At 56.8% G+C, this 26,978-nt stretch overlaps 3 protein-coding genes across 14 annotated transcripts in view; 2 read left to right on the top strand and 1 right to left on the bottom strand.

The window, feature by feature from the left end:
* ELL (elongation factor for RNA polymerase II) overlaps positions 1-1,171 on the top strand; it is an 85,985-nt gene extending 84,814 nt beyond the window's left edge. Inside the window, exons 11-12 of the mRNA XM_053582331.1 lie at positions 455-499; positions 919-1,171. Of these exons, the coding sequence (XP_053438306.1) occupies positions 455-499; positions 919-1,035 (162 nt within the window). The 3' untranslated portion in view covers positions 1,036-1,171. The remainder of the gene's footprint in view (positions 1-454; positions 500-918) is intronic.
* Positions 1,172-2,772: 1,601 nt separating this feature from the next.
* On the bottom strand, positions 2,773-26,328 carry SSBP4 (single stranded DNA binding protein 4). Of its 10 annotated transcripts, none has more exons than XM_053582350.1 (18): positions 25,958-26,304; positions 17,566-17,638; positions 17,215-17,276; positions 17,044-17,128; positions 14,123-14,212; positions 13,721-13,786; positions 13,464-13,523; positions 13,313-13,382; positions 13,105-13,175; positions 12,959-13,026; positions 12,619-12,676; positions 12,502-12,537; positions 12,353-12,404; positions 12,203-12,276; positions 12,035-12,113; positions 11,525-11,553; positions 11,294-11,401; positions 10,568-10,910 (listed from the first exon to the last, which is right to left on the bottom strand). In XM_053582350.1, the coding sequence occupies exons 1-18, from the start codon at positions 26,014-26,016 to the stop codon at positions 10,881-10,883; spliced, it is 1,170 nt and encodes a 389-aa protein (XP_053438325.1). In that variant the 5' UTR covers positions 26,017-26,304; the 3' UTR covers positions 10,568-10,880. The 10 variants fall into 10 exon arrangements, with proteins under 10 accessions (XP_053438322.1, XP_053438325.1, XP_053438327.1 ...); XM_053582352.1 differs by having other exon boundaries at positions 12,631-12,676; positions 25,958-26,301; XM_053582353.1 differs by lacking the exon at positions 13,721-13,786 and having other exon boundaries at positions 12,631-12,676; positions 25,958-26,328.
* ISYNA1 (inositol-3-phosphate synthase 1) lies at positions 5,909-10,317 on the top strand. Of its 3 annotated transcripts, XM_053582334.1 has the most exons (11): positions 5,909-7,259; positions 7,365-7,493; positions 7,633-7,794; positions 8,098-8,230; positions 8,328-8,521; positions 8,701-8,850; positions 8,927-9,142; positions 9,242-9,406; positions 9,487-9,600; positions 9,682-9,899; positions 10,005-10,317. In XM_053582334.1, the coding sequence occupies exons 2-11, from the start codon at positions 7,374-7,376 to the stop codon at positions 10,210-10,212; spliced, it is 1,680 nt and encodes a 559-aa protein (XP_053438309.1). In that variant the 5' UTR covers positions 5,909-7,259; positions 7,365-7,373; the 3' UTR covers positions 10,213-10,317. The 3 variants fall into 3 exon arrangements, with proteins under 3 accessions (XP_053438309.1, XP_053438307.1, XP_053438308.1); XM_053582332.1 differs by having other exon boundaries at positions 8,927-9,406; XM_053582333.1 differs by having other exon boundaries at positions 5,909-7,493; positions 8,927-9,406.
* Positions 26,329-26,978: the final 650 nt, after the last annotated feature.

Raw genomic sequence — 26,978 nt, 5'->3', positions numbered from 1 at the left:
TGGGCCCTGATTCATCCCCGGGTCTCTCACCTGGGGAGGCCTCTTTGCTTTCCAAAGGAAACCTCATGATTAAAGGGACCCTGGACAATTTTGAGGCATGGAAATGAGCGTCTAAGATTCCCCCTGTGCTCCCTGTGCAGCAGCCAGGCCCAGCTAGGACAGGGGAAGGCAGCACCCCACCTGCACATGCAGCCTTCCCAGGCTCCAACAGCCCAATCCCCAGGTCCCTGCTCCCAAAGCCTCTCTCTGGCCTGCAACTTTTTCTCCTGCCCCACCCACTGCCTGGAGCCCTGTGACTATGGAGTGCTGCTGGAGTGCTGCTCAGGGTGCTCCTGTGCCAGAGGCTGCCTTGCCCCACCTCTACCTCTGCCAGCCTGTGCAGAACATCTGCCATTCAACTTGGGTTTCTTACAAGCAGAGGCATTACTTGTTTTCTCTCTTGTTTTTCCTCCAGACTACTCGTGGGCAAATTTTGCAGGAATATCGAAAAATCAAAAAGGTGAGTCTCCATTGCATTGCAGCAGGGTGAGTGGGAAGGGGTGTCAGAAGCAGCTGGTTCAAAGAGAGCCTAGGTGAGGTGAGTGATGGGCCCTGGCTGGGCCTTAGAGCTGCTTCCTAGTCCCACTTTTACAGGGAGTAACTCAGCCTATCTGGTGAGCTTGGGCAGGGCCTTACTAGGCTTCTCTCTCCCTAGCTGCTGGTGTTAGCCCCCATGCTCTTGCTGGCTCCCTCCAAGGTATGAGAGAGGAACCTTTGGGTCTCTAGCTCCCGAGTCATGTCCCAACCACAAGTGCAGGGGACCCCACTTGGCCTTGCACCAAAACCTTGTGCATTGAGCCCAGCATGGAGAGTTCTGGTCTGAGGGAAGTGGCTGTGTGGTATGAAGGCACTGACATTGGGCCCGTGGTTCTCTCACAGACCAACACCAACTACAGCCAGGAGAAGCACCGTTGTGAGTACCTGCACAGCAAGCTGGCCCACATCAAGCGGCTCATCGCCGAGTATGACCAACGGCAGCTGCAGTCCTGGCCCTAACTGCCTACCCATCCTCGCCCTTCCTGGCAGTCAGGATGGCAGGGACCTAGGGGCGGGGGGGGGGGGCAAAAGAAGGGAGAAAGAGGATTTATTTAAAAAAATAAACATGAGTAATACACGCTCATCTGAGCCAGCACTGCTGGCTTTCAGGGGAATCCCTGCAGACTTCCAGGCCAGGTGGGTAGCTTCAAGCCCACTTGTGGCCTTTCCTGCACCTCCTGAGCAGCCCCAGATGGGCTCCTGGGCAGACCACCTCCTCCTTGAGGGGCTTCAGCTTCCTGTCTTGCAGAAAGATTCTGAGGCCAGAAAGACTCTGAGGCTGGCCTTTTCTAGTTTTTATACAAAGACAGCCACTTTTAGCTATTGCTAATGAGACTTGAGTCTATTTTTGTACAAAAGAGAAAGCAAAATCTTTTTTTTCTAAACCTGTGCCTCCCTCCCCTTGGATGCCCAGGGTCTAGACACTGCCTAGTGTCCTTTCTGCAGTATTACAGAGGCCATCAGAGGTACCACATGTCCGGGAGCTTGGGGAAAGGGGGTAGGAGGCTGTGCTGGGCTCTGGCCACATTTTCAGGCCCTCCCCTACTCTCTGAGGAGTCTGCTCTTGTCAAGCAAAAAGGTAGCCTGGGGGTGGCTGTTGTAAGAACTCCAGTGGTGCCCTTGGGTAGCTGGTGGGAACCCAGGTGGGGCAGAGAGCTGTGGGCCCAGGCCTGCCCTGCTATTTCAGGCCCCCAGCCATCAGGGCCTCTGTGTCTCTATGTTCCAAGCTGTGTGCTACAGCAGCAGATTTTACTTTACAATGTCCTCGGTTTCCCCCTTTGCTGCTGCTTCCCCGTCTCCCATTGTGGAGGCCACATGGCCTGTCGCCATCCCTCTATCCACTTGTGGGTCCCAGGGTTGTTTTAGCAGAGCCACCACCAATGTTTGCACTCAGGGAGGGGTTGGGGGTGGGGGGCTGTAGGGGTTAGGGAGGTTCTGGGGCCCATGGCCAGAGCAGAGGGAACCAGAAGGATGGGTCTGCCCATTCTTAGGGTAGGAGAGCACAGGCTCTGTGGACACCCCAGTTGCTGCTTTGTTGCTGTGCCTAGTGTCCTCATGTCCCCCAAAGCAGCAGGGGGCATGTGTGTGTAAGTGCTTGTGCGTGTGTGTGTGTGTGTGTGTGTGTGTGGCAACTCACCAGGGTATGGTGGGGTCTGAGGTGTGTGTTCCCATTTAGAGCCGAATGAAGCCATGACTTGGGGATGTGGTGGTGGGTGGCTGTGACCCAGAGCCTTGGGATCCCTTGTGGGGGTCACTGCTGCCAGCAATAAGGCAGGGAGAGCGGAAGTGCACAAGCCTAGATGTGTCTATTTTTTTAAACTGCAGGGGTGCCCGTATTGGTTTCCAAAGAGCTGGTGCCCCATAGAGGTGCCTGGAGTGCATCCCACCCCACCCCAAAGTCTCTTTCCTTTGGGACCCTAAGTTCCCAGAGCTCCAAGGAAACTGATCCTTCCTGTTACAATAGCTGTTGTTTTGTTTTTCATTTGAAACGAGGTGGAGAAAAGGGCTGAGCAGCTCTGCACAGTCATGTTGTGTAGACTGTCCACAGCCCAGACATGCAGATGCAGGGTGATAGGATTATTTAAGAAGGGCCCAGTCCAGAGGGCCAACTGCCCCCCTGCCCTGGGAACGTGTTCAAGGGACTCTCAAGTTGAATTTGCCTTTTTGTTGTTGTTTGTGTTTGTTCATTTGTTTTCCTTTTAAGGAATTATGAAGCTAAGGAAAGTTTTGTGCTTTGGGGGTTGGTGGACAAAAGTTGTAGCTGATTAAATATTGTCTAACTTATTGATACTGGTTTTTTTTTTTTTTTCTTTAATGTTGTACTGTGGAGAAAAACTATTTTGAGCCATGGAGTTGGTGTTTACAAGAGCTTTTCACTTTTGCCAAAATGTTACAATTGAAAGGCATCCCTTCTTCAGTTTCCTAATATTTTCTTAAAAGATCTAGTGTCCTTTTTGTACACTAAACTGGTGAATGCTGATTTTATTCAACCTACAATAAATTTCACTGAACTGAATCCAGCAGCCCAGGCTGCCTGGCTGGCGTGTGTGTGTCACAGCCGGGTTTCTGTGGTGGCCTGGAGGAGCCACTGGTCCTGTGGTTGGGGGTGGGCCATGACTTGACACAGACCTGTCATGGTGGTGAAGAGGGAGTGTATTGGGGCTCAAGTTTGGACCTGGCAGAGAAGTCCTTCACAGCACACCAGAGCCATTGCACAGGAATGAGAACTAAAGTGGAAGACCGCATAGTCCAGGGCCAGGAAGCCATACATACTAGCTGTAATGCAAGTAGGAAGAGACTTGGGAGTAATGGGGTGTGTGAGTCCAGCAGGAGAAATCCCTTGGCCTCCTGCAGCAGCAAGGCCCATAGGAGTGAACCCAAGTGGGGTGATTATTTGGGGGGAACAAGCTATAACTCTTTATTCTCTGATGAAAACAGCATTGGGTACTAGCAATGCTTTATTGTCTGTTCCTCCCAGACCATCACACTGGGGAAGGGGCATCCCTGTACCACCCTTGGGGACAGGGATGCTAAGCTTTAGCAAAAATTACCATCTTGAGTTCCAGGTAAGGAGCAGGAGGCACAGAGGACACAGAGTGATGGTCCTGCCCTCCAAAGTTGAGGATGGGGTGGGCACCCTTTTTTTTTTTTTGAGACAGGGTCTCATTTTGTCACCCTGCGTAGAGTGCTCTGGCATCATAGCTCACAGCAACGTCATATTTTGGGGCTCAAGTGAGCCTCTTGCCTTAGCCTCCCTAGCCAGAACAATAGGTGCCTACCACAGTGCCCAGCTATTTTTGGAGACGGGGCCTCACTCTTACTCAGGCTGGTCTTGAACTCTGAGCTCACCAGAGTGCTACTGGGCACCTATTTAATAAGGAAAGACAATAAACCTGGGAGGGAAGGGTTCCCGGGGTCAGCAGCTGTGGGTCCGTCCTGGCCTTCCTGCTGGACCTTGGCCTTGGCCTGAGTTCTGGGGTAGGCCAGGAATCTGAGGGGTGTGGGAGGAGAAGTCAGGCAGGCCAGCGTGGCAGTGTGTGCCCTGCCCTACCGCATGGCCTGGCCATGCCGTTCTTCCAGGGGATAACACCTTCCAGGGGATCAGTCCTCATAGCTCACAGTTGACACTCCCCTCTTCCAGCCTTGCTGTCCTCCCCAGCCACCTCCCCTGACCCTGGGCTGCCAGTCTTAAGCACACTGGCTGGCAGCCTGCTGGCCAACAGCCCACTGAGGCCACAGCTAGTCCCCTGGGACCCAGAAGGGCTTCCCCACCCGCATGCCCTGGGCACCTTGACAAGACAGGCTAAAGGCTGCCTACCTGTTATTGCCATTTGCAGGACAGTGTCCCCACTAAGGACAGATGCTCTCTTACCACCAGCACCCTATTCCTATAGCCCCTTCTGTGTGCCAAGCTCCACCTGGGCTCTGGGACACAGTGGTGACTGAGCCCTGTTGCTGCCTTCCAGTAGCCCAGAGTCTGGTGGGGTATGGGGGTGTCTGGTCTTAGCACTCAGCCCAGGCAGTGCACCAGTCCCTGACTGGTCCCATCTGCCTCCCCTGCCTTTCCTTCTGCCTTGCCAGCTGGAGGCCCCTGCAGTGACTCACAGTGCCAAGTGCTGGGAGTGGAAGCAGCCAGCCTATGCCATCTCCCAGCCTTCTGCTGACACTCCCTAGAGGCTGCCCTGTCAGCACAGAGGCTCCTCAGGGCTGTGTCTTGGTGCCTTTCCCCCCTTATCTGCACACATTTTTCTGTGTCACGCGTTGCCTCAAGGCATGGTAACTCTCGGATTCTCTGATCTTCTGATACCCATTGGGTGTCCAACAGTTCAGTTCCCATAGATAGCATCAGACTCCACAAGTTAAGGGGCTCAGTTCCACAGGCCTGCCCCCACAGCCATGGCAGTCAAAATTCCTGCTACCTGTACTTCTGACCAGTAGCAGGCTACAAATTGGGGGTCCCACACAGCCCCCATCTCAGCTTGACAATTTGCTAGCTCAGGAAAATGCTAACAGCCCTTTGGAGGAGATACATAGGGTGACATATACGGATGGGGCTTCCCTGTCCTCTCCAGGGGTGTCACCCTTCCAGCACTTCCCTGTCTACACTTAAACCCCATTGTTTAGGGTTAAAACATTTTTTTTTTTTTAGAGACAGGGACAAACTTCTGAGATCAAGTGACCCTCCCACCTCAACCTCCCAAGTAACTGGGTAGCTGGGGCCATTGCCTTTGTTCAGGATTTTTTTTTTTTTTTAACATAGTCTCAAGCTGTTGCCCTTGGTGGAATGCCATGGCATCATAGCTCATAGCAACCTCCAATTCTTGGGTTCAAGCCATCCTCTTGCCTCAGTTTTTCTATTTTTTAGTAGAGATGGGGGGTCTCACTTTTGCTTAGGCTGGTCTCGAACTCATGAGCTCAAGCAATCCACCCGCCTTGGCCTCCCAGAGTTATGGAGGTCTTTTTAGATGGGAGATATGTGGTATCTTTTTCCTCCCCCATCATAAGGGTCACCGCAGATACTTCTAAAAAACAGATTAACGAGAGAAAAGCCTAACAAATTTATTTAATCCAATTTTTTTTGCAACTGATACAGAACCCTTCAGAAAGGATCCAGAGAAAACTATTTTTATACTCAGGTTCAATGAAGAATGTGTAGAAATGTGATTGAACTAATGGTGACAGACTGGGAGTCGGGGTAGGAACCAAGCAAGGCCTGTCTGTTCAGACTTCTTGGCTTCTCTGAGTAGCATTCCTTCCTCCAGGGTATGGGACAGAGCTGTTCTGGAATGAGGGTCTTCAAGGGAGAAGGTTCCAGTTTGTGACCTGCCTTAGGGAAGAGGAATTCTGGTTTCTATGACTCCCTTCAGGGAGAAAGAGTGTTGAGAGACAGGAAGGAACACAGATCAGAGAGACCTTGCTTCTTACACCTTCCAGGCATGTCAGAGGCCACACTTTGACAATCTTGTGTCTCTTTACATAGACATGATTGATTAAATCACTGGCCACTGGTGATTGAACTCAAATTTCCAACTGGAACCAGGAAGAAAGACCTCCCTGTCCTCAGCCCTGAGGGTCTGCCCCATTTCCCAAACTGCTTCCCACCTGGCTTCCTTTAGTGAACTCTTATCTCAAAACCCTTTACAGCAGCCACTGCATCTGAGAAGCCTGCCAAGCAGAGCCCCTTGCCTGAGTTTTCTCCAGCAAGGGGGCTGAGGGATGTGCCTCAGTTCAATTCCAACTCCCTCAGACTGAGGCCCCTTCAGGGTGAGCTCAGAGCCAGAATCTTGGCGCTCCCCCACCCCCACCCCCGCCCAAGGTCAGGCCCTGAGGCCCTGTCTCCAGCAAACGTTCCCAGCTCTCCACCTTTTGGGCTGCAGTGGTGGAAACTTTCCGGCCTCCAGCCGCTTGTTTTGGAAAGTTCCTGGGGGAGCTGCCCCCGCCCTCAGCTAAGTTCCCACGCTCCCTTATCCCTTATCGCAGCATGAAGGGGCGCCGTGCTGTGTCGGCCTCATTCCTCATTCCTTCCCAGCCCCGCCAGGCCCCTCCCCCTCCCAGCCAACCACCCTCCCTCTCAACCCATCCCCACCGAGCCCTCTTGCTACAGGTGGGGAAAAAGGCCCCATAGGCCCCATCCCTGCGAGTTCTCTTTACGCAGTGACTTCGCCCTCCTAGAGATGGGGAGAGGGCCTGGGGATTCCGGGATGGGAATACCTAGCTGGACTACTGTTCATGAAAGGGTGGGTGGCAGCCTGGGTGGGAGGAGATTCTGGCTTTGAGGTTAGAGCCCTCCCTGATTCTGTCCCTTAGTTTCCCCTGCAGTGTCTCGGACTTGAGACGCCCCCATCCTGCCCAGCTCCACCCGACCTCTTGGCTGGGGCCCATCGATCATTTGCAACCTCATTCTCTTTAGTAAAATGGGAATAAACGAAAGTACGCCCCAGGGGTTTGCGGTGCGAAGTGAACCAGTGCACTGCACCAGTGCCAGCTGCTTCAGCTAGACGTAGACACAATTGCCAAGGTGGCTCCGGAAAGTCGGGGCCCAAACCCCTAGATTTCGCGCCCCTCCCCTGCGGCGCAGGCGGGTGGGGGCGTGGCGGGGGCGTGGCTGCAGAGCTTTTCTCCGGAGGCCGCGCGCAGGAGAGCCCGCGCTGTCCGCCACCTCTACCCGAGCTGAATCTGTGCCGGTGAGTGCGTTCCCAGGCGGAGTACGGGTTCCCCGGAGATTCAGGCCGGCTTCAACTGGCCGCTTAGTGAGCCTGCTGACTCCCTGTTATTCTTGGGACCCCTAGCCCGCTGCGATGGAGGCCGCCGCCCAGTTCTTGGTCGAGAGCCCGGACGTAGTCTATAGCCCTGAGGCCATCGAGGCGAAGTACGAGTACCGGACGACGCGTGTCAGCCGCGAGGGCGGTGTCCTCAAGGTGGGCGAAGGACCAGGGAGACGTAGGGATTAGGGGTTCCGGGGAGTCCGGGAATTTGCTGATTCCCCAACATCTACAACCCGTGCCTTGCCAAGAAGAGAAAAGGGATTCTCAGGCTTACTGCACTACTTGTCTCCAGGTGCACCCTACGTCCACGCGCTTCACCTTCCGGACCGCCCGGCAGGTGCCTCGGCTTGGGGTCATGCTTGTCGGCTGGGGCGGGAACAACGGTTCCACACTCACTGCAGCTGTGCTGGCCAACCGACTGCGCCTGTCCTGGCCCACGCGCACCGGCCTCAAGGTGGGGGCGGCGGGGCTCCAAGAGGCGGGGGGGGCGGTAGGCCAGCGCTGGGTGGGGCCTGCAAGGGCCGGCACCGAGGAGGGGTTTCCACAAGGTAGGGGATGCTCCGCGTCCATCTCACGGGGGCGGAGCCTAATGTGCCCACCGCCTCGCAGAGGGGCGGGGAAGTTTCCGCCCTAGCTGAGAGCCCGGAACTTTAAGAGCCCAACAACAGGGCGGAGCTTCAGGGGCAGGGGCAGGGGCAGGGGCAGGACCCTGGTAGAGTCTTTGCCCCCCCTCTCCTTTGTGTCTGTCGCCTCACAGGAGGCCAACTACTACGGCTCGCTGACTCAGGCAGGCACCGTGAGCTTGGGCCTGGATGCTGAGGGCCAAGAAGCATTCGTGCCTTTCAACGCACTGCTGCCCATGGTGGCACCCAACGACCTCGTGTTCGACGGTGGGCGTAGCCCTGGGGTGGGTGGGGCGGCATCGGAGATGGGGTCTGGTGGGGTCCCTGATCCGGGCGGAGCCAAGCGTGCTGGTTTCTTTCCCAGGCTGGGACATCTCCTCGCTGAACCTGGCTGAGGCCATGCGGCGCGCGAAGGTGTTGGATTGGGGGCTGCAGGAACAACTGTGGCCACACATGAAAGGCCTGCGTCCGCGGCCCTCCATCTACATCCCAGAGTTTATCGCCGCCAACCAGAGCGCGCGTGCGGACAACCTCATCCCGGGCACACGCGCACAGCAGGTGGTGCCCCATCCTGCATTCCTTGTCCCCGTCATCTATTTTCCTCTGCCCATTCCCCAAATTTGCCCCATCCCATGAGTCCAGGCCCCACTTTGCATTCGAGGATCTGAGTGGCCCAGGCCTCTGTAGGACCGGTGGCGGGTTAGGGGCCTGTACAACCTCCCATAACCCACCCCTAGCTGGAGCAGATCCGCAGGGACATCCGAGACTTCCGGTCTAGTGCGGGGCTGGACAAGGTCATCGTCCTATGGACGGCGAACACGGAGCGCTTTTGCGAAGTAGTTACAGGTCTCAACGACACAGCTGAGAACCTGCTGCGCACCATCCAGGTAGGATCACACCATGGTAGAGTGGGGTCAGGGCCAGCCCCAAAGACCCCTCTCTGCTGACTGGCTGTGCCCACAGCTCGGCCTGGAGGTGTCACCATCTACTCTCTTCGCTGTGGCCAGCATCCTTGAAGGTTGTGCCTTCCTTAATGGGTCTCCACAGAACACACTGGTGCCTGGCGCACTAGAGCTCGCCCGGCAGCGCCATGTCTTCGTTGGTGGAGATGACTTCAAGTCAGGCCAGACCAAGGTCAAGTCCGTGCTTGTGGACTTCCTCATCAGCTCTGGCCTCAAGGTGTGTGGCCTGGTATTGAAGAGAGAGGACCTGGACCCCCAGCACCTGGTTTGTATGCCACAGGACCTGAAGCCGCTGAGGTGTCATTTGTATTCTCAGACCATGTCCATCGTGAGTTACAACCACCTGGGTAACAATGATGGGCAGAACCTGTCAGCACCGCCGCAGTTCCGTTCTAAGGAGGTGTCCAAGAGCAACGTGGTGGACGATATGGTGCAGAGTAACCCAGTGCTTTATGCGCCTGGAGAGGAGCCTGATCATTGCGTGCGTGGGGGGCGGGTATGGGTAGGGGGTATCTGACAGGGGGTTGGTGGGGACCTGTGCGACCTTGTGCCGCATCCCAGGTGGTCATCAAGTACGTGCCCTATGTGGGCGACAGCAAGCGTGCACTGGATGAATATACATCAGAGCTGATGCTAGGCGGAACCAACACACTGGTACTGCACAACACATGCGAGGTGCGGTGTGCAGGGTGGCTGTGGGAGGGATGGCCACCTGCTCCCTCCCTGCCCTGCCTTCTGACCTGCCCACCCCCTCAGGACTCTCTGCTGGCCACGCCTATCATGCTGGACCTGGTGCTGCTCACTGAGCTGTGCCAGCGGGTGACCTTCTACACCGACGAAGATCCAGAGCCGCAGAGCTTCCACTCGGTGCTGTCACTGCTCAGTTTCCTCTTCAAGGCACCCCTCGTGCCACCAGGCAGCCCAGTGGTTAATGCACTCTTTCGCCAGCGCAGCTGCATTGAGAACATCCTCAGGTGTGCCCCAGTTTCGCAGGGCTGTGCCCGGGGCCTGGGGAGCTGAAGGCTGCGGAACCCCCAGGCTGGGGACCTGGCTCTGCTGAGCACCCACTCTCTCCCCAGGGCCTGTGTGGGACTCCCACCGCAGAACCACATGCTGCTGGAGTACAAGATGGAGCGCCCAGCTCCAGGCCTCAATCAAATTGTGCCTGCAGCTGCCAGCTACCCTGAGCCACACAAGAAAGGACCAGCACTCACTGCCCCCAACGGCTGCACGGGTGACGCAAATGGGCACTCACAGGTGCAGGAACCCCAGACACCCACCACCTGAGGCTGTGGTCATTCAGCTTCCCAGGCCTTTTTTCCCTTTGCACCTCAGGACCCAGGCCTTCCAGGCCCCCCAAAGACAATAAAGCTGGTGCCACCATTTGCCAGATTTCCATCTGTGGGTTCTTGATGTCTGTGACCCATCTGCACCTTTCTCTACCATCCCCAGCTCTAAGGGTCTCCAGACCAGGTTTCAGCCCCACCCTGTTTTTCATGGCTTTTACTCCAAATCTCCCGGACCTCACAGATCCTGGAGCTTCCCAGGCTGCCAAGGTAGGAAGGTTGCTCAGTGGGGGGGAGGAGCAAGACCTTAGGTGGAGTAGTGGCTGTAAACCAAAGTGAGGGAATCTGAGACTAGCTACCAAAAACAAAACCAAGTTACATTTATTAATGGGGGTCCACCCCCACTGCCCTCTTGGGAAGGGAGGCCCCCAAGGAGCCCCTACCCTCTGGACAATACAAATGGCAGGAAAAGGCCTATACAGAAAAGAACGTCTCTGAAGTCCTTTCGTTTTCTTGTTTTTTATAAAAGAGAAAGTCTTTCAAGTGGGGCCTCCCAGTCAGGCAAGCCTTGGTAGGCCATGAGTCCATATGCCCGAGGTCACACCTCAGAGCCTCACCCCTGCTCAGGGCACTCGGAAGAGCCTAGGCGGGCAGGGGGCCAGAGGCCCATCACACGCTCATGGTCATCCCTGGCGAGTACTGCAGAGAAAGGGCAGCGCGCAAGGAACTGGCTTAGCTCCGGAACAGGCTGGGACCCGCCCCCGGGGGGAAATGGGGGACAGGGCAGGGCCGGGTCCTGGGTGGACATATGGAAGGTACAGATGAGGTTGGGCCGATGTATGAGGAGGCTGAGCTGGGGCGTGGGTCCTGGGGTAGGGGAAGATAGGAGCAGGACAGTGAGGTACGGGCGGGAGTGGGGGAGGTGGGTTCAGGGGAGGGGTTAGGATGCTGCGGCCGCCCCCCCACCTGGCCCGCCGCGGTCACGGTCTTGCTCTGGCCCCCCGGCCGCCCCGCCGAGGCCTGCCCGCCAGGCCCCTCCGGCCCGACGCCGCCGCGGGGGGGGAGTCGACGCAGTCGCTTACGCTTTCGCCCGGGAATGGGTGCAGGAAGGTCCCGGTGGCCGCCATCTCGCCGTCATCCCGCGGGGTGCCCGGGGCGTTGCTCAGGCCGGCCACGGCGCCGGGGGAGCTCTGGGGGCGGCCGGGATCAGCACAAGACTTCCCACCCCGAGGGACAGGCCCCGCCCCATCCATCCTCACCCCACCCTCGACCCTTTCAAGGCCCCGCCTCCAGCAGGAATGCAGCCCCCTCACCTTCGGCAACCCGTCCACGTCTCCTGAGCCTGCAGACCGACAGACGACAGGCTCAGACCGACAGACGACGGCCACCCGGCTCACTCGCACCTGTGCCCGCCCTTTCACACACCACCTCCTCGAGAAGCCTCCTTCGTCCAACGTCAGTGCCCGCCCTTTCACACACCACCTCCTCGAGAAGCCTCCTTCGTCCAACGTCAGCGACCCCGTATCCCGGGAGCCCGGGCCAAGTCACCCTTCTGAACTGCCCCCGCTGCACTCCCCTCCCCAAGCCAGCTAGTGGGGGCCCCGTAGGGAGTCCCAGTAGAGGGGCCGCGGGGGCGGGGTATCAGTGCGTTCCCGTAGTTTAGTTGCTGGGTCCTGTAGTCGACGCAGCCAGTCACTGACCGCGCCCTACCGGCCGGAGAACCACCCGGGCGCCTACACTGCACTCTGGTAGAAGGGCACCAGGGGGCGCACGAGGCCAGCGGCGCAGGCTCGGAGGGGCGGGGACCCGGGACGTCCACTCACCCAGGGATCCATTCACGTGGTGAGGCTCCGTTGCACTCATAGCGGCCATGGGGCCCTCTGAGCCTTGGCCGAGCGGGAACTGAGGACACAGAGGCAGCGTGGGACTCTGGCCGTCAGCTCCCAAGCGAGGTCACTGCCTTGGGAAGTACCCCCACAGCCCCCACTCACGTTAGCCCTGCCGGTGCCCGGCCCGATTGGGGGGTTCATGATGGTGTACATGTTCTCGCTGGAGTTGGTGGAGTCTGGGGGAAGACGCAGGGCGTGAGAGGCTTCCCCCAAACACAGCTCCCATCTCCCACCACCTCTCACAGGCTATACCTCCAGGGCTAGGCATAATGGGTGTTCCAGGGGGCCCACCTCCTGAGGGTCCCTGCACAAGAAGAGAGACAAATACAATGAGAAAGGCACCTCACCTGCCATCTCACAGCCCCCCTACATGCTGGTCTCCCAGGCACACCCCAACTCACCGTGTAGCTGCCGGGTGATGAACAGGAGTAGGGGATCTGGGAACAGGGACAGCTGTAAGCAGTCAGCCACACAGCGCTGCTGCCCACTCTGCCTCCCCCACACCCCCACTCACCCACCCGGAGACTCACTGAGTTGCCACTGGGGCTGGCCCATGGACCACGCACTCCTGCACCCCTGGAAGAGATGGTGGATGGTTGGACCCTGGATTTAGATCACACAGTACACAACCCCTTAGTGCAGCAGATGGTGCCTGAGACATCACCTTGGGCTCCAGGGTTCAGTCCTTACCGGATAGCCTTTTGGCCATGAGACTAATTGCTACTCTAGGCTTCAGTTTCCCCACCCAACAGTGACAGTGAAACAATATTCAGGACTGTCCTAGCAGATCCAGCCCATGAAACTGGGTGCTGGCCTTAGCAGTGATGGACACATTCCTGGGGTCCTTGAGGGCCTTACATGTTCATGGCAGGCAGGCCTGGACCGGCAAGGGAGTTGGGAGGGGGCCGCATGCCACCTCCATAGCTCTGTGAAGGCAAATGGGCTGTGAGGAGGGAAGGGGGGACATTCCCTCAAGCCATCCCCCACCTGGGCCCAACTCTTACCTGGGGCCCAACGCTGGCCATGCCCCGGGGAGGTGTAACCCTCTGCATTGGGCCACCCATGCTTGGATGTCCTAGGGTAGAGCCAGAAAAGGGCTCAGACCTGGACTGTTCCCCAACATAAACACAATGGGGAGGCAAGGACAGGACACTGAACTTAGCTTCCAACTTAGCAGGGTGGGGAGACAGCAAATGGAACTTCCCTACTCACCCTGACCACGTGGGGAGGAGTCCACGGCACCGGAGATGAGAGGCTGGGAGCCGGGGAGGCCCACAGGAGGCTGCAGAGGGGGCATGGTGGCACTGAGTATGGAGTGCTCCCACTCTGGCCCAACGTATCCCCCCCCCCATCCCTCTCTCACCTGACTCGGCATCCTCAGGGTGGGCCGGGGGCCCCCTGGGAACCGCGGTGACATGAAGGGCTGGAAGAGGTGGGGGGGATCAGCACCTCCCCCCACCTTCTAGTACCCCAAAGTTACCCCATTCCTTCTATGCCTGGATCCCCATCCTGGATCAACCCCTTCTCCAAAACAAGCGAGCAAACTAGCCAGCAGAAGGGAAAGAAGGGGGAGAGGCAATTGGGGTCATGTGTGTTAAGGGGGGTGCCACGGGTCCTTACCTGGCCATGAGGCCCCATCATGGGGGTGTTGGGGTTGTGGGGGGGCAGCTGGGAGCCAGGGGGTCCCTAGGAGGATAGAACCAGGTGGGTTGGGGACAGTAAAGCCATCAGAAGCCCTGCTGAGCCTGGCCATGGAAGGGGAGGGTGGGCCATTTGATGGGACAAGGAGCCTGCAAGAAGGGTCTGAGTGGTCACTAGAACCACTGGTGGCCATTGCATCTTCAAGCACTCCATCCTTGTACTTGGGCCTCTTCCTGGCTGGCCTTGCCAAGGTCCAAGTGGACAACCCCCCATCCAACTCCAGCCTACAGGCTGCAGGACCTCTCCCCATGTGGGGCCCCCCACCCTTAGCCCTATGTTCACCCAGGACTGGAGAACAAGGGGTCTCAGCCTTAGCTGTACCTGGAAGAAGCCAGCTGCCATGGGGCCTGCAGCCATGGCGTCGTTGGGGGCCATGCTCCCCATCACGGGGCTGGGCGTGGCCACAGCACTCTGTAGTAGGGGGAGACCCAGAGGACCTGGTGAGGATACTTCCTTCTTGGGGTCTCACCCCTTCTCTCTGCAGGGGCCAGTCCCATGAGAAAAGGAGCTGTCAGGTGATCAAGGTAGGACTTGAACCCAGGCCACTGGACCCTCTACCCATGTATGGTGAATGGAGGAAAGGTACACAAGTAGAGGAAGAGCAGCTGCCCCTATTCCTACCCCCATCCCAGTTAAGTCACCCTGACAGGCCTCTGACCATGCCAGGTTGGAGTCCCAGTCATGAGAAGCATCCAGCCTGAGGGCCCTGTGGGTCTGAAGGGCCCAGGATGCCAAGCACCTGTTTCAGCCAGCTCTTGTAGGAGGCCCCCACTCCAGGCCCATCCCAACTGGGCCCATGTCCTCCAGGCTGGCAGGACAGCTTAGCTGGGCTCCCAGTTTTACCCAAGACACCCCAATAAACAAAGGAAAAAAATTTATCAAGAGTTCTAAGATGAACCTCCCAGAAGACTCCTCTTTAAGTCTCCTGGGCAGACCTCCATCCCACCCCACCCTTCCCCTTCCTCTAGGAGAGAAGGAGAGGAAGAACAGGATCTGGGGTGGAGTACTCAGGCCCTCAACCTCCCCTCAGATAAGAGTAGGGGAGAAGACTGGGTGCTAGAGAGGGAGATTCCCATGTATGCCAAGGGCAGTGTCTCTGGGGGCAGCCCAGTGCAGGAGCAGGCTGATAGGCCACTTGTGCTGGTTCTAAGGCCCAAACCTGTCTGCTTCTGGGGCCCATGGGTAAGGCAGTGGGGAGAAGGAATAGGGGTGTGGGAAGGAATGCCCCATCTACTAGGGCAGAGGGCCACATTTCAGCATAAAGAGTGGGGAGGACTTGTCTGCTGCTCTGTGACTGTAGTGTGTCTCCATCATCCCCTCCCCAGCCAAGCCCTGAAACCCAGGAGGAAAGAGATGGGCTGTCCCCTGGGCTCTGGAGTTCACAAAACTGCAGTCACAGTGTTTCCTGCCTCCGGGAGTAGAGAAAGGGGACCTTTGGCTGCGACAGGTCCCTTGGGGATACCCTCCTGCTACCTGCAGAACTCTAGGCTTGGCCCCCTTCCTACCCTTACTTAAGGGTCAGCCTCAACAGGGATACAGGGAGGAACCTCCCCAACCCACCACAACTGAGCACACTCAGCACTCACAAGACCCAGAACCAATCATTTGAAAGCCACACATCCCTGGGCCCCATTCCCGTAAAGCCACAAGCCCCTGGGCCCCATTCCTGTGCCATATTCTCTGTTCCAAACTGCTAGGTCCCCTCTGGGCTCTGCCACAAACACAATGGCCTGGAGCAGCTGGGCTCACAGGCTGCCTCTGGCTGGAGAAGGGGGCACCTAGGTCTGTCCACTCTGCAGAAAGCAGGGAAGGGAGCCCCCCTCCCTTTTCAGGACACAGCAGGCACCTGAACATTTCCTGGGGAGGTGAAGAAGAGGAGTTGGCTGGGCACTATGCTCCAAACAAGAGAGGGGAAGGTGCAACCCCACCTTAGCTCCTCATGGCTCCCCAACTCTAGGCCCTGAGGACTTAATCCAGAGCCAGTCCTCTCCCTGGCCAGTGGCCTGGGTTGGACCCCTAACCTCCACAGAGGCACAGGCCCCTCATGTTGCCATACGCATAGGCTGGGCTCCTCTATTTCCTGGAGATGCCAAGGTGGTTAATGAAGCCCAGGAACCAGCAGACAGAACTCCCATTTGGATGGCCATGCTGTAGCAAGAGGCCTCCACTATGTAGGAGCCAGGGACAGGGAACTCCCTCCCTAGTTAGAACAACAGCAGCAGCCCAGCACGAAAGATGAGTGTCATGCCATGGGACAGTCACCCTGGGGCCTGGGCAGCCACCTCCTGCGGTGTCCCATTCAGTCTCCTGATGCCCTGCACTGCCATGGTTAACCGACTCAACATGGGCAAGGAGACATGTTCATGTTCATGGCCGGGAGCCCTGCTCTGACCTCCCTGCCCAGGAGAGGAAGGTGGGATGGGGAGTCAAAGAAGCTGCTAGACCTAGGCTGCACTGGAGTGAAGAGGGGGAACAGAATGCAGGGGACACCATGGAGGCACAGGGAGGTGGCTCTGGAGGAACAAAAGAGTCATCTACAGTGGGCACACAGCTCTGTTGGGATTAGGGCAAGGGGTCCGCCAGGGGCAGTGGGACATCAGATACAGGGAGAAATCAGCATGGTGTCTCCACTGCCACGCACACACATACAGCATACAGGAGGCCTCTGTTCCAGTGAAGGGGAGGGTGGGAAGGACTGGCCTCACAGGGGACAGCTAAGCTGGCACTTCTCTCTAAGGGCCTCCTGCCCTGCAGGAGCCAACTCTGAGGGGATAAGTAGCCAAATGCAAGGGATGAAGGGAAGGGCTGCCACCTGCTACTCATGACAACATGCCACCCCCTCATGTTACCTGCCTCTCCCCAGCCTTCTCTCCTGACAGGCCTCTAACCCCCTTTCAACCCAAATGGAAACAGAGAAGTAGAGTAAGCACCCCATCACAAGCAAGGGTTAACAAGTACCCCAGTGCTGATGCCATTAGAAGGCCCAGAAAGGCTGGGGTAGGTGGGGAGCTTCCTCCACTGTACTTGAGAGGGAGGGGAGGAAGAGGTGGTACCCTCCTCCACTGCCCGGAGGGGATCCTGGGGAGAGAGGTGTGAGCCTGGACCAAGGGGAAGGTGTATGTATCCCCAGAAATGGCCAAGATCCCAAGTGGCACCCTACAGCCCTGCCCACCTGCCCACCCCAGCCACCCTCAGGCTGTGCAGCTCCCCCCCATCCTGGGCCACAGGAGTGGGGGACTCACGTAGTCCTGGAAGGCCTTGGCCTCACTGGAGTGCTCACATGCCTCTCTGCGGTCAGGAGCTGCACAGTACAGATCCCAGAACACGCTGTGGGTAGCAAGGGAACGAAGGTTGCTCCGTGCCCCACCCTTGCCTAGCCCCCCTCCACACCACCAAAGCAGCCCCACACGCACCACCACCAGGAGTGCAGGAACCCAGGGGGCTCCCCCAGCGTGATGTTCTTCTCCCATCGGATCTGCAGGGAGAGGGAAGGATGTGAGCGAACTGCTGCCTGACCCTCCTCACCACCTAGCAGTGCCCAAGAACACGGGGCAGGGAGTGAGCCTGGTGAGTGGAGGGTCCCAGGCATGTGCAGCAGCAGATCCATGGATAGGGAAACAGATGGCTGGACACCAGCCCACAGGCCCTGACCCCATCCCACCGCTCAGTTCCCAGGGCCAGCAGAGGGGCAACTCCAACCACACCATCTAGGAACCCAGTGGGAATAGGGTGGAGGGGGCTGAAGAGAGGCAGGGGCGGTTTACCTCGGACAGAAAGGTCTGAGCTGACTTCTGGGCACCAACATGCAGCAGGTACTCATACACATACAGTGCCAACCTGTAGGTCACAAGGAGGCCGGGCCAGCTCAGGCTCTCCAGGGGCCCAGGGCCAGCCCTGAAGCCCTCCCCTGGCTCTCAGACATGCAGGTGGAGGATATAGATTCCCTACCGGTTGCTCAGCCTGGACAACTCCTACTCATCTATTAATACCCTGCCTATAGACCCCTCCCAAGGTATCCTCAACACCCAACTGCAAGCCAAATTCTGCTCCATTCAACACTCCCTTGGGCACCAAGTCCTGGCCCCATCCTTCCAGTGCTGACACCCTGGAGTGGCCTGAGCCCTGGGAAAGTCTTCTGCCCATTCATGGGTGTCACTCCTGACAGTACCAGGTGGGGAGTCCCAGTATGCCCAGAGACCACTGCCTGCCAAGGAAGAAGGGAAGGGGCCCCTCCCCTTCTATGACCACTCACTCTGTGGGTGTCCCTGTTTCCCATCCTCTTCCTTGGTATTGGTGCCCATCCACCAGTGGTGGCCAACAATTTTTCTGGCAAACTCCCCCCAACAATGCAATGACTCCTGGGAAGAATCTGGGGAATGGGTTTGGGGAGGTTGGGCCAGCAGTGCCACATAATTGCCGTAGCACCTCTGTGCCCAAATTCCCACCATGCTCTGTTGAATCCCCAAGCCTGCCAGGGACCCCTGGAGTTGCTTCCTCAGCAATTACCCACCCCAAGAGAATAGGCCTGGCCACATGGGAAGATTGAGCCATCCACCCTCCTCCAGTCTACCTGCCATACCAGGTAGCAGACAAGGTTCCCACCCCCAGCATCACCTATTCCCCAAGCAGCAGCTCCTCCCACCTCCCTGGATCTGAGCTACACCCTCTCAGTCCTCCCAGGGTCCTCTTACTGCCCAGCCAGCCTGTGGGGGTGGAGGGTGGTTCTGGATCCCAGACTGAGGGCTCCCCAAGGGCAGGCCTGAGGGTGAACCCCCTGGAGGAGGCAGGCCCTTCCACACGCCTCCTCCGCCTCAGCTGTCAGTATCCCTAGCCAGCCCTGCTGTACTACCCTTTCCTGGCTGATTCCCCGGCTGATGGCTGCATCCTAAAATAACCTTCGTTTGATTCATGCTCTGCTCCCTCCCAGCCCGGCTTCTTAGGCCTGAAGCCTCATATCCCAGAGCCCCCCCCCTCCCCAGCTCTCCTGCCCCTAATGCCCCATCCTTCCTTCCTCCAACACTCCAGAGTGCCCCTCTGTGCAGTGCATATAACCAGCCCCTGTCCTGGAGTCCACATGGCTGAGAAAGTGAGTCACTTGGCAGGATGGCAGGGGGTGAGGCCCCATAAAGGCAAGGGGGGCAGCATGAGGGGTCAAGGCAGGCATCTGGCCTAGTACAAGGGCCTGGAGCTAACAAGTATCCAAGACGCAGTGACAGGACAGAGGGAGTAGGACACACAGCTCCTAGTGCCGGTCCCCTGCTCCCCCACCCAAAAAAAAACCCCAGCCTTGGGGTTCGTCTTGCTGTCAGGAGCATCCCCTAACCCAGGGTCCCCCAATTCTGACTTCCTACCCCTTTCAAGATGCATTATTTGCCCCTCCTCCACCCATTTTCTTGGTCCCTCAGCCCCCAGGCCCACCTGTCCAACTCACCTATCTGACTCCCTTCCCTTTCTAGGGGCTTCCTGAGACTTTACCAGCAACTAGCATCCAACAGGATTCATGTTCATCAATGGATAATGAACACAAAAGGCCAGCAAGGGCAGGTTCAAGGGAGCAGACCCCAGGGGCTGGCCCCCTCACCCTCCAGACGCCAGGAGAGAGGCTGAGAGAGGCCAGCTAGTTGCCTGGCAACTTTGAGGTCAGAGCAGTGAATGCTGAAAGCTGGGGGAAGTGAGATACCCGAAGACAGAGAATAAGACAGAGCCTGGGGAACCCAGGCAGGTACCCAGGAGAGAGGGTGAGAGCATGAAGGTTCAAGGTTCTGTTGTGCTACGGCTGCCATGTGGCTATCCCTTCAGAGGCAGACAACGCTCCTGAATACCAGGTGAGACTACTAAAGAAGGTGGTTCCCCAAGAACTCTACAATATCCTTTTCTTTCTTTCTTTCTTTTTTTTTTTTTAGAGACAGAGTCTCACTTTATCACCCTCGGTAGAGTGCTATGGCATCACAGCTCACAGCAATCTCCAACTCCTGGGTTTAGGTGATTCTCTTGCCTCAGCCTCCTGAATAGCTGGGACTACAGGCGCCTGCCACAGTACCCGGCTATCTCTGTTGTTGTTGTTGCAGTTTGGCCGGGGCTGGGTTTGAACCCGCCACCCTTGGTATATGGGGCCGGTGCCCTACTCACTGAGCCACAGGCGCTACCCTACAATATTCTTTTCTGTCTCTCCTTAACCTGGACTGTCCCCAGCAGCATCTGACCTGGACTCATCCTCTAGAACCCCCACCTGCAGTCCTCATCCCTCTCACCTTTAACCTCCATAATCTCTTCTGCTTTGATGATATCTTTATACAGCAGCTACCCATAGGGGGCTTTGGTTTAGCCTCCCCTCAAGTGAAGTTGGGGTCCACCGTCAACCTGACATCTATACGCCTAGCCTTAGCATGCCCCCACCCTCCCAGTTCTTCTCGTCACTGTTGACCATCAAGCCACAGCCCAGACTCCTGTCCTCTCACCTTGACTAGATTCCATCAGCTCAGCCTTTACACATACACCCCATCGCAAGGAGCCTCTGGTGGCACTCAAGAGTATGCACCTTCATGAGGATACACCAAGCTGTTCCCTAACATCACTGCACTTACTGAATTAAAAAAAAAAAAGAAAAAAAAAGAACTTAAGGAGATTTCTCTCCTGATTTGGACCTCTCTCCCTACCCCCACCAAACACCTAGTCCAGTCACCTTCACCTCTCACCTGGACTACTACAGCAGGGCCCCTCCAGGAGTTTCATCCTCCCTGACCTCTATAGTCTACACCCTTGCTCAAATCTTCATACCCTCCCCCACTGGCTGCCCTTCCACCCCAGGGTCTTTGCACATGCTGTTCCCTCCCTGCCTGTGGCATTTGCCCTCAGAGACCCAGTACAGCCTCAGTGTTACCTATCTAAGCCCCCACCCTACTCCATTTCCCCATCAGCCTAGTTATCACCATCTGACATGCTGTGCACTTAGAATAGAGCCTGAGGGTTCCTGGTCCCCAGTCTTCCCCATGAATGAAGAGACCAACACCTGGACCCCTCTCCGGATGCTGGAGGGATTAACGGAACTGATTAGCTAGTTGTTATTAGAGGCCAGTGCTAATTATGTCTGTGTTAAGGATTCTGGAATTTGTCCTAAGAGTGATGGGAAGCCAAAGAAGGTTTTCAGTTTTGCTGATTCCCCTTACAAGTTGGTACTTTTACTTTTTTTTTTTTTTGAGACAGAGACTCAAGCTGTCACCCTGGGTAGAGTGCTGTGGCATCACAGCTCATAGAACCTCCAACTCCTGAGCTTAAGCAATTCTCTTGCCTCAGCCTCCCAAGTAGCTAGGACTACAGGTACCCACCACAACGCCCAGCTATTTTTTGTAGTTGTCATTGTTGTTTGGCAGGCCCAGGCTGGATTTGAACCCGCCAGTACTGGTGTATGTGGCTGGGGCCTTAGCAGCTTGAGCTATAGGCGCTGAGCCAGTACTTTCACTTTTAACATGACTGAGTCTCAGGGAAGAACTGTGGGTTGTTTTTGTTTTTGGTGAAAATTTTTAAAAGCTGGTTGTTTGGTCAGGGATTTTGGGGACCCAAGGGCCCTTCCCTCACAGAGGGGAGGTGGCTGGAAAGGAACATGGGGAGGCTCTGGAGCAGCACACAGCCTCCTTCCAGAAGGAACAGGTGACATGAAGCATACACTAGCCAGTGCAGGAAAGCAGAGACATGTGGTGTTGGTGCCGTAACTACCACTGTAATTATCAAGAATAACCATAACAGGTTCTCCCTGCCCAACATTCCTCTGGGACGCACATGCTGCTGGGTGCTGAGGATGCCCTCTGCTCATGGCCTTGGCTTACTGTCTCATCCATCACCAGGCCTCATTGCTGCCCCACAGAAACCCTCCAACTCACACAGCGCCCCCTCCCCTCTGCCGACCCTAGAAGCCTGGCCTCCAGCAATTTCTTGCCAGGGTGGCAAACCCTCCACATTTGCCCCCCCCTCACCAGTGTTGTTGCCATTGCCCCCAGTGACCAGAGTGAGAACCCCCAATACTGAATCCCACTCTAACTTCTCTGGCCATCCTCTGTGGCTCCGGTTCCCTCCTCAAACTCAAGGACTCTTCTTGGGGTTGGCACCTCAAGAACCTCTTACTTCCTGGGCTAAACCACCTGAATCTGTGTGCCCAGCTCAAAACCAAGCCTGGAAGAAAAACATATGATGCCCAGGGACACCGACCATGGTTGTCATTTATGGAACTGTTCTATTTTTTTTTTTTTTTGAGACAGTCTTATTATGGTGCCTTCAGTAGAGTGCTGTCGCATCACAGCTCACAGCAACCTAAATGCTTGGGCTTAAGCAATTCTCTTCCCTCAGCCTCCCAAGTAGCTGGAACCACAGGTGCCTGCCAGAACGCCCAGCTATTTTCTTTGTTGCAGTTGTCATTGTTGTTTAGCATCCCTGGTGTATGTGGCCAGTGCCCTAACCACTGAACTACAGGCGCCAAGCCTATGGAACTACTCTAAACCTACTCTGAAGCATTTAAGTGCTCAAGGATATACACACATGTCCTCCTTGTATGTGGCCTACTCAGACCCCAGCCTTCCTCCACTGTGAGCCCTGGAGGGTAGGTGCCCAGTCCTTTTCTGAAGCAGGCAGGCCTAGACCTAGCTTGAGAGAAAGAAGCCAACAAACTCCAAGAGGAGCCTGAGGGGGCTCAGACTGGGGCCAGAAAGAGAAGGAAAAAAAGGGCCAGCCTTATTTTTAGAAGGCAAGAGTCTCAGGCCTGGCCCCCCTAGCTCAGTGATTAGGGCTCCAGCCACATGCCCTGGGGCTGATGGGTTCAAACCCAGCCTGAGCCTGCTAAATATAACAAAACAAAACAGCTGGCATTGTGGCAGGCACCTGTAGTCCCAGCTACTCAGGAGGCTGAGGCAAGAGAGTCACTTGAGCCCAGGAGTTTGAGGTTTCTGTGGGCTATGACACCAAGGCACTCTACAGAGGGTGACAAAGAAAGATTCTGTCTCAATAAAGAAAAAAAAAGGCAAGAGGCTCAGAATATTGGTGGGGGGGAACAGTGCTAGAGAGTTAAGGATCGAATGAGTGTAACCCCTTCACCCCATTTCACAGAGGAGGAAACCAAGACCCAGAGGTAGGAAGTGGCTCGCCAGCGCCTGATATTTCCTGAGCGCTGAGCGGCTGCTGTGCTGGTTGCTCTACCTGTGACCTCTCATGCAGTCCTCGTGAGAATTCCGAAAGGCAGGTAGTTCATTCACATTTCACATGAGGAAACAAAACAATACCACCAGCCTACCTCTCTAGAGCAGCAGCCCCCACATCTCTGAGAGCTTTCCTGCACCCCAAAACGGAGTTCTTGGCATGTCCCTACTTCCCTAGAGCCAAAGTGCCCCTTTCAGTAAAATGGGGAAAATGACCATCTGGTATTTTCTAAGCTTTCATTAGCAGAACCCCATCTCCAAATCAGTGTCTATGTGGGACCCTTCATGATGGACAGAAAGGCACAGGACAGCTCTGGCCAAAAATGGAACCCTTAGCCTCCACACCAGAAGTCAAGATGTTTCTGAGGATCTTGTGTCCTGGGGCCAGCATCCTCCAAGCACTTCTGCTGGGCAGCCTAGAGGTGAGGGTTTGGTGGGGGAAGGGAGACCAGGATAACCCCCTCTTCTAGCCCTGACCATGTACAGAGGCCAGGTTCAATCAGCATCTCTCCTGGGAGGTCTGCTAGGGTCAACAAAACAACTCCAAACCCTACCACCCTGGGCTAAAACCTTTTATTCCTTCTCTTATCTCCATGGCTATCCCCTTAGTCCAAGCTGCCATCAGTTCTCTCCCAGAAAACTGTGCCTGCCTCCCCTGGCTATTCCTGGCCTCTATTCCTGACCCCTTATAAGCCCCAATCCACATGGGAGCCACAGTGCACTTTTTTTTTTAAAGACAGAGTCTTATTTTATTGCCCTCGGTAGAGTGCCATCGCGTCACAGCTCACAACAACCTCCAACTCCTGGGCTTAGGCGATTCTCTTGCCTCAGCCTCCCAAGTAGCTGGAACTATAGGCACCTGCCACAACACCCGGATTTTTTTTGTTGCATTTTGGCTGGGGCCAGGTTCAAAACTGCCACCCTGGGTATATTGGGCCAGCACCCTACCCACTGAGCCACAGGCACCGCCCTGCCACAGTGCAAGGAGCACAGTGCACAGTGCTCCTTGTGGCCACATGACTACCCCTTCATCTAAGCTCCTTTGCTTGGTCCCACCTCAGAGCCCTCTGACATTCCCCTCACCCTTAATTATCACCCACTTGCTTTCTTCATAGCACATCTGAAGATCTGATGTGTAACAGGATCCCTGCCTCTCTGCTAGAAAGTGGGGTTTTTCAGGGCCTAGGCCTGCTAAGCAAGTGAGCAATTTCCACCTTTAGACTCAACAGCTGACTGGAGACAGAGGAGACAGGCCAGGAATGGAGTGACCATATCAGACACCCCCTGCTTCCAATCTAGGCAGAAACCAGATACCAGTTTTTGAGAAGTCTTTGTACTAAAAGGTATTTGAAATTGGAACCCAACTTCCTAACTGTGTAGACAAGCAAGGGAGGCCAGAAGAGCCTCTTCTCCAAAATGACCCAGAGGCTAGGCAGAGAAGGGATGCTCATCTTTGTGAAGGGAAGGAGGAATCCTAATGTCAGTCCAGGCAGAAAAGGAAGGTCAGGGGGCAGAGTCAACCAACATTCAGGGCTCCTCTTTACTACCCAGATGATCAAGTCCTTGATTCTGGCCTAGCCTGAAGGCCTGTCATCATGGGAGCCCAGTCACCTCTCTGCTCAGTGGTCCACTGGCTCAACTTCCAGGATTCTGCAAGTTGACCATCAGCCAGTGGTGCCATCTCCCTGGCACATTAACAATACTGAGAAACTGGGCAGCACCTATGGCTCAGTGAGTAGAGCGCGGGTCCCATATACTGAGGGTGGTGAGTTCCAATCCGGCCCTGGCCAAACTGCAACAACAAAAAAATAGCCGGGCATTGTGATGGGCACCTGTAGTCCCACATACTCGGGAGGCTGAGGCAGGAGAATCGCCTAAGCCCAAGACCTGGAGGTTGCTGTGAGCTGTGATGCCACAGCACTCTACCCAGGGCGACAGAGTGAGACTGTCTCTAAAGAAACAAACAAACAAAAAAAAAAAAACCAATACTGCAAAACCATCGCTACCCTCGTTGTGGGACGGTCAAGGCTCCAAGCACCTTTCAAATGGTACTATTACTATACCTGCATTTCTCAGGAAAAGAAAGGGAGCCTAAGAAAGGGGTTCTCCCCTGCCCAAAGCCACAGCGCCAGCAAGCAAACAGCAGTCTAGTTTCAGGCACTTGGCTGCCTCCCCGTCCCAAGACCTCAGCCCCCACGACCCTTCCTTCTTCATCTGCACCACGGTCTAAGTTAACAACCTGACTCCTACCAGCCCGAGAAAGCACACAGTAGACCTCATGGCCACGCCCAGAGTACTAGTCCCCCTACCCCCAGGGCTGTGAACTGTGCAGCCTCCCTGGGGGCCCCACGCAGCTGCCCAGGCTAGGGCAGACAGGTGGCGATGCGCCCCTCCGTCCGTCCCTCCTCTCTCCTCTCCAGCCTTTTCCGAGGCGCGGGTCCCCGAGTGCCCACCCAGTCTCGCCCGCTCCGGAAACTTCCGCACAGGTTGCACTAACCTCTAAAGACCGCGTGGATTACCTAGCTCACCCAAGCCTCGTCGCTTGAGGTCTCGGCTACCCTCGAGTCCCACTCAGCTCTTACGCTTCTCCTCAAACCTCGAGCCCTCGGGTCTCGCGCGCCCCCGCAAATCTCGCGACCCTACAGCCGCTCGGGTGTCTTACAACCCTGGAGTCTTGCGCACCCCCTCAAACCTCGCGCCCCTGGGGTCTCCCGTACCCCCTTGTATGACTGTCCTCTCAAACCCAAGCTAGCCCTTCACACCAACTTGACTTTCCAACACCCCCGCAAACATCGCGCCCACGGGTCTCGCGCGCCCCCGCAAATCTCGCGACCCCTCGAGCACTCTCGGGTCTCGCACGCCCGCCGCCCGCGCCCACGTGCCCGCGTGGTGTCAACCCGCGCCGAAGCCCACGGAAGCAGCGCACACACGGAGCCTCGACCCCGGCCCCCGCGATCCCGGCCCGCCGACTCACTTCTCGCGGGCCTGGCTGTCGGAGGGCACCACTGAGCCCTTGCCCCCCTTGGCGTACATGCTGCTCCGCGCCGCTGCCGCTGCCGTCGCCGTCGCCGAGGCCCACACCTGTCAGGCGGCGCCGCGGACCAAGCTCGCCGTCGCCATAGCTACCCCACGTCCTGGGCCTCACTGCCCCGAGCCTCGGGAGGGCACCGCGGGCATCGTCCGCGCGGGGGAGCTCCAGACGGCGACGGCAGAGGCTGCTCCAGCTTCAGTTCCGGCCGCGGGTTTTATTTTTCTCCTCTCTTCCTCAGCGCGGGCTGTTCCGGGAAGCGCGCGCCCCCTCCTCCCGCCGCGCGCGCCCCTGCCCGCTGCTTCGCCGCCGCCCGCGGGCGCTGCTCTTAAAGGGGCGATGGCAGGCGAGCGGGTGGGTCCCGCTGCCGGGACCGCGGGCCCGACGCGCACGCGCAGTGCTCGCCGCGGAGGTGGAGGGGTAGGGGTGGGGGTTGAGGCTATACAAACGCAGGCCTCGAACGCGGACGGCAACCTGGGACACACCGCTGATCACAGTTACACATACGTACACTAGAAGACTAGCGACCCAAATTGCTGTACACCCAGGAACACAGCCACATTCTTAGTCGCAGCGACTCAGACACAGCACACCCATACACAAGTCCCATAAAGTATCTGAGTGTGTCATGCCACAGAACCACTCAGGCCTGGCCCGAGTGGAAACCGCCACACACCCAGCTCGGCCAGCGACACAAGCACAACCACACACACAGCTCAAGCAATGGCTGTCACAGAACAACTAAACGCCCCCATTGCACAGGTGGTTGGCACACAGCTGCACAGAGACACGTGCTTAGGCAAGGCTATGCCATAGCTTCCGACTGCTGTGAAAAGAGCCCACGCAAACCCTACCGAGGTCAACCTGGGGGCATCCCATCGAAGCCTCCTGAGAACTCCATTTGGCACGGGTTTTCAATGAACCACGCCCAACCCAGCTCCACAGTCACAAGGCCTGTGAACAACCG

Source organism: Nycticebus coucang, chromosome 3 (genome assembly GCF_027406575.1).
Source record: "Nycticebus coucang isolate mNycCou1 chromosome 3, mNycCou1.pri, whole genome shotgun sequence".
NCBI classification, from domain to species: Eukaryota; Metazoa; Chordata; class Mammalia; order Primates; family Lorisidae; genus Nycticebus; species Nycticebus coucang.
Note: the sequence above shows the minus strand (reverse complement) of the source record. Positions and strands in the feature narration are given on the sequence as shown.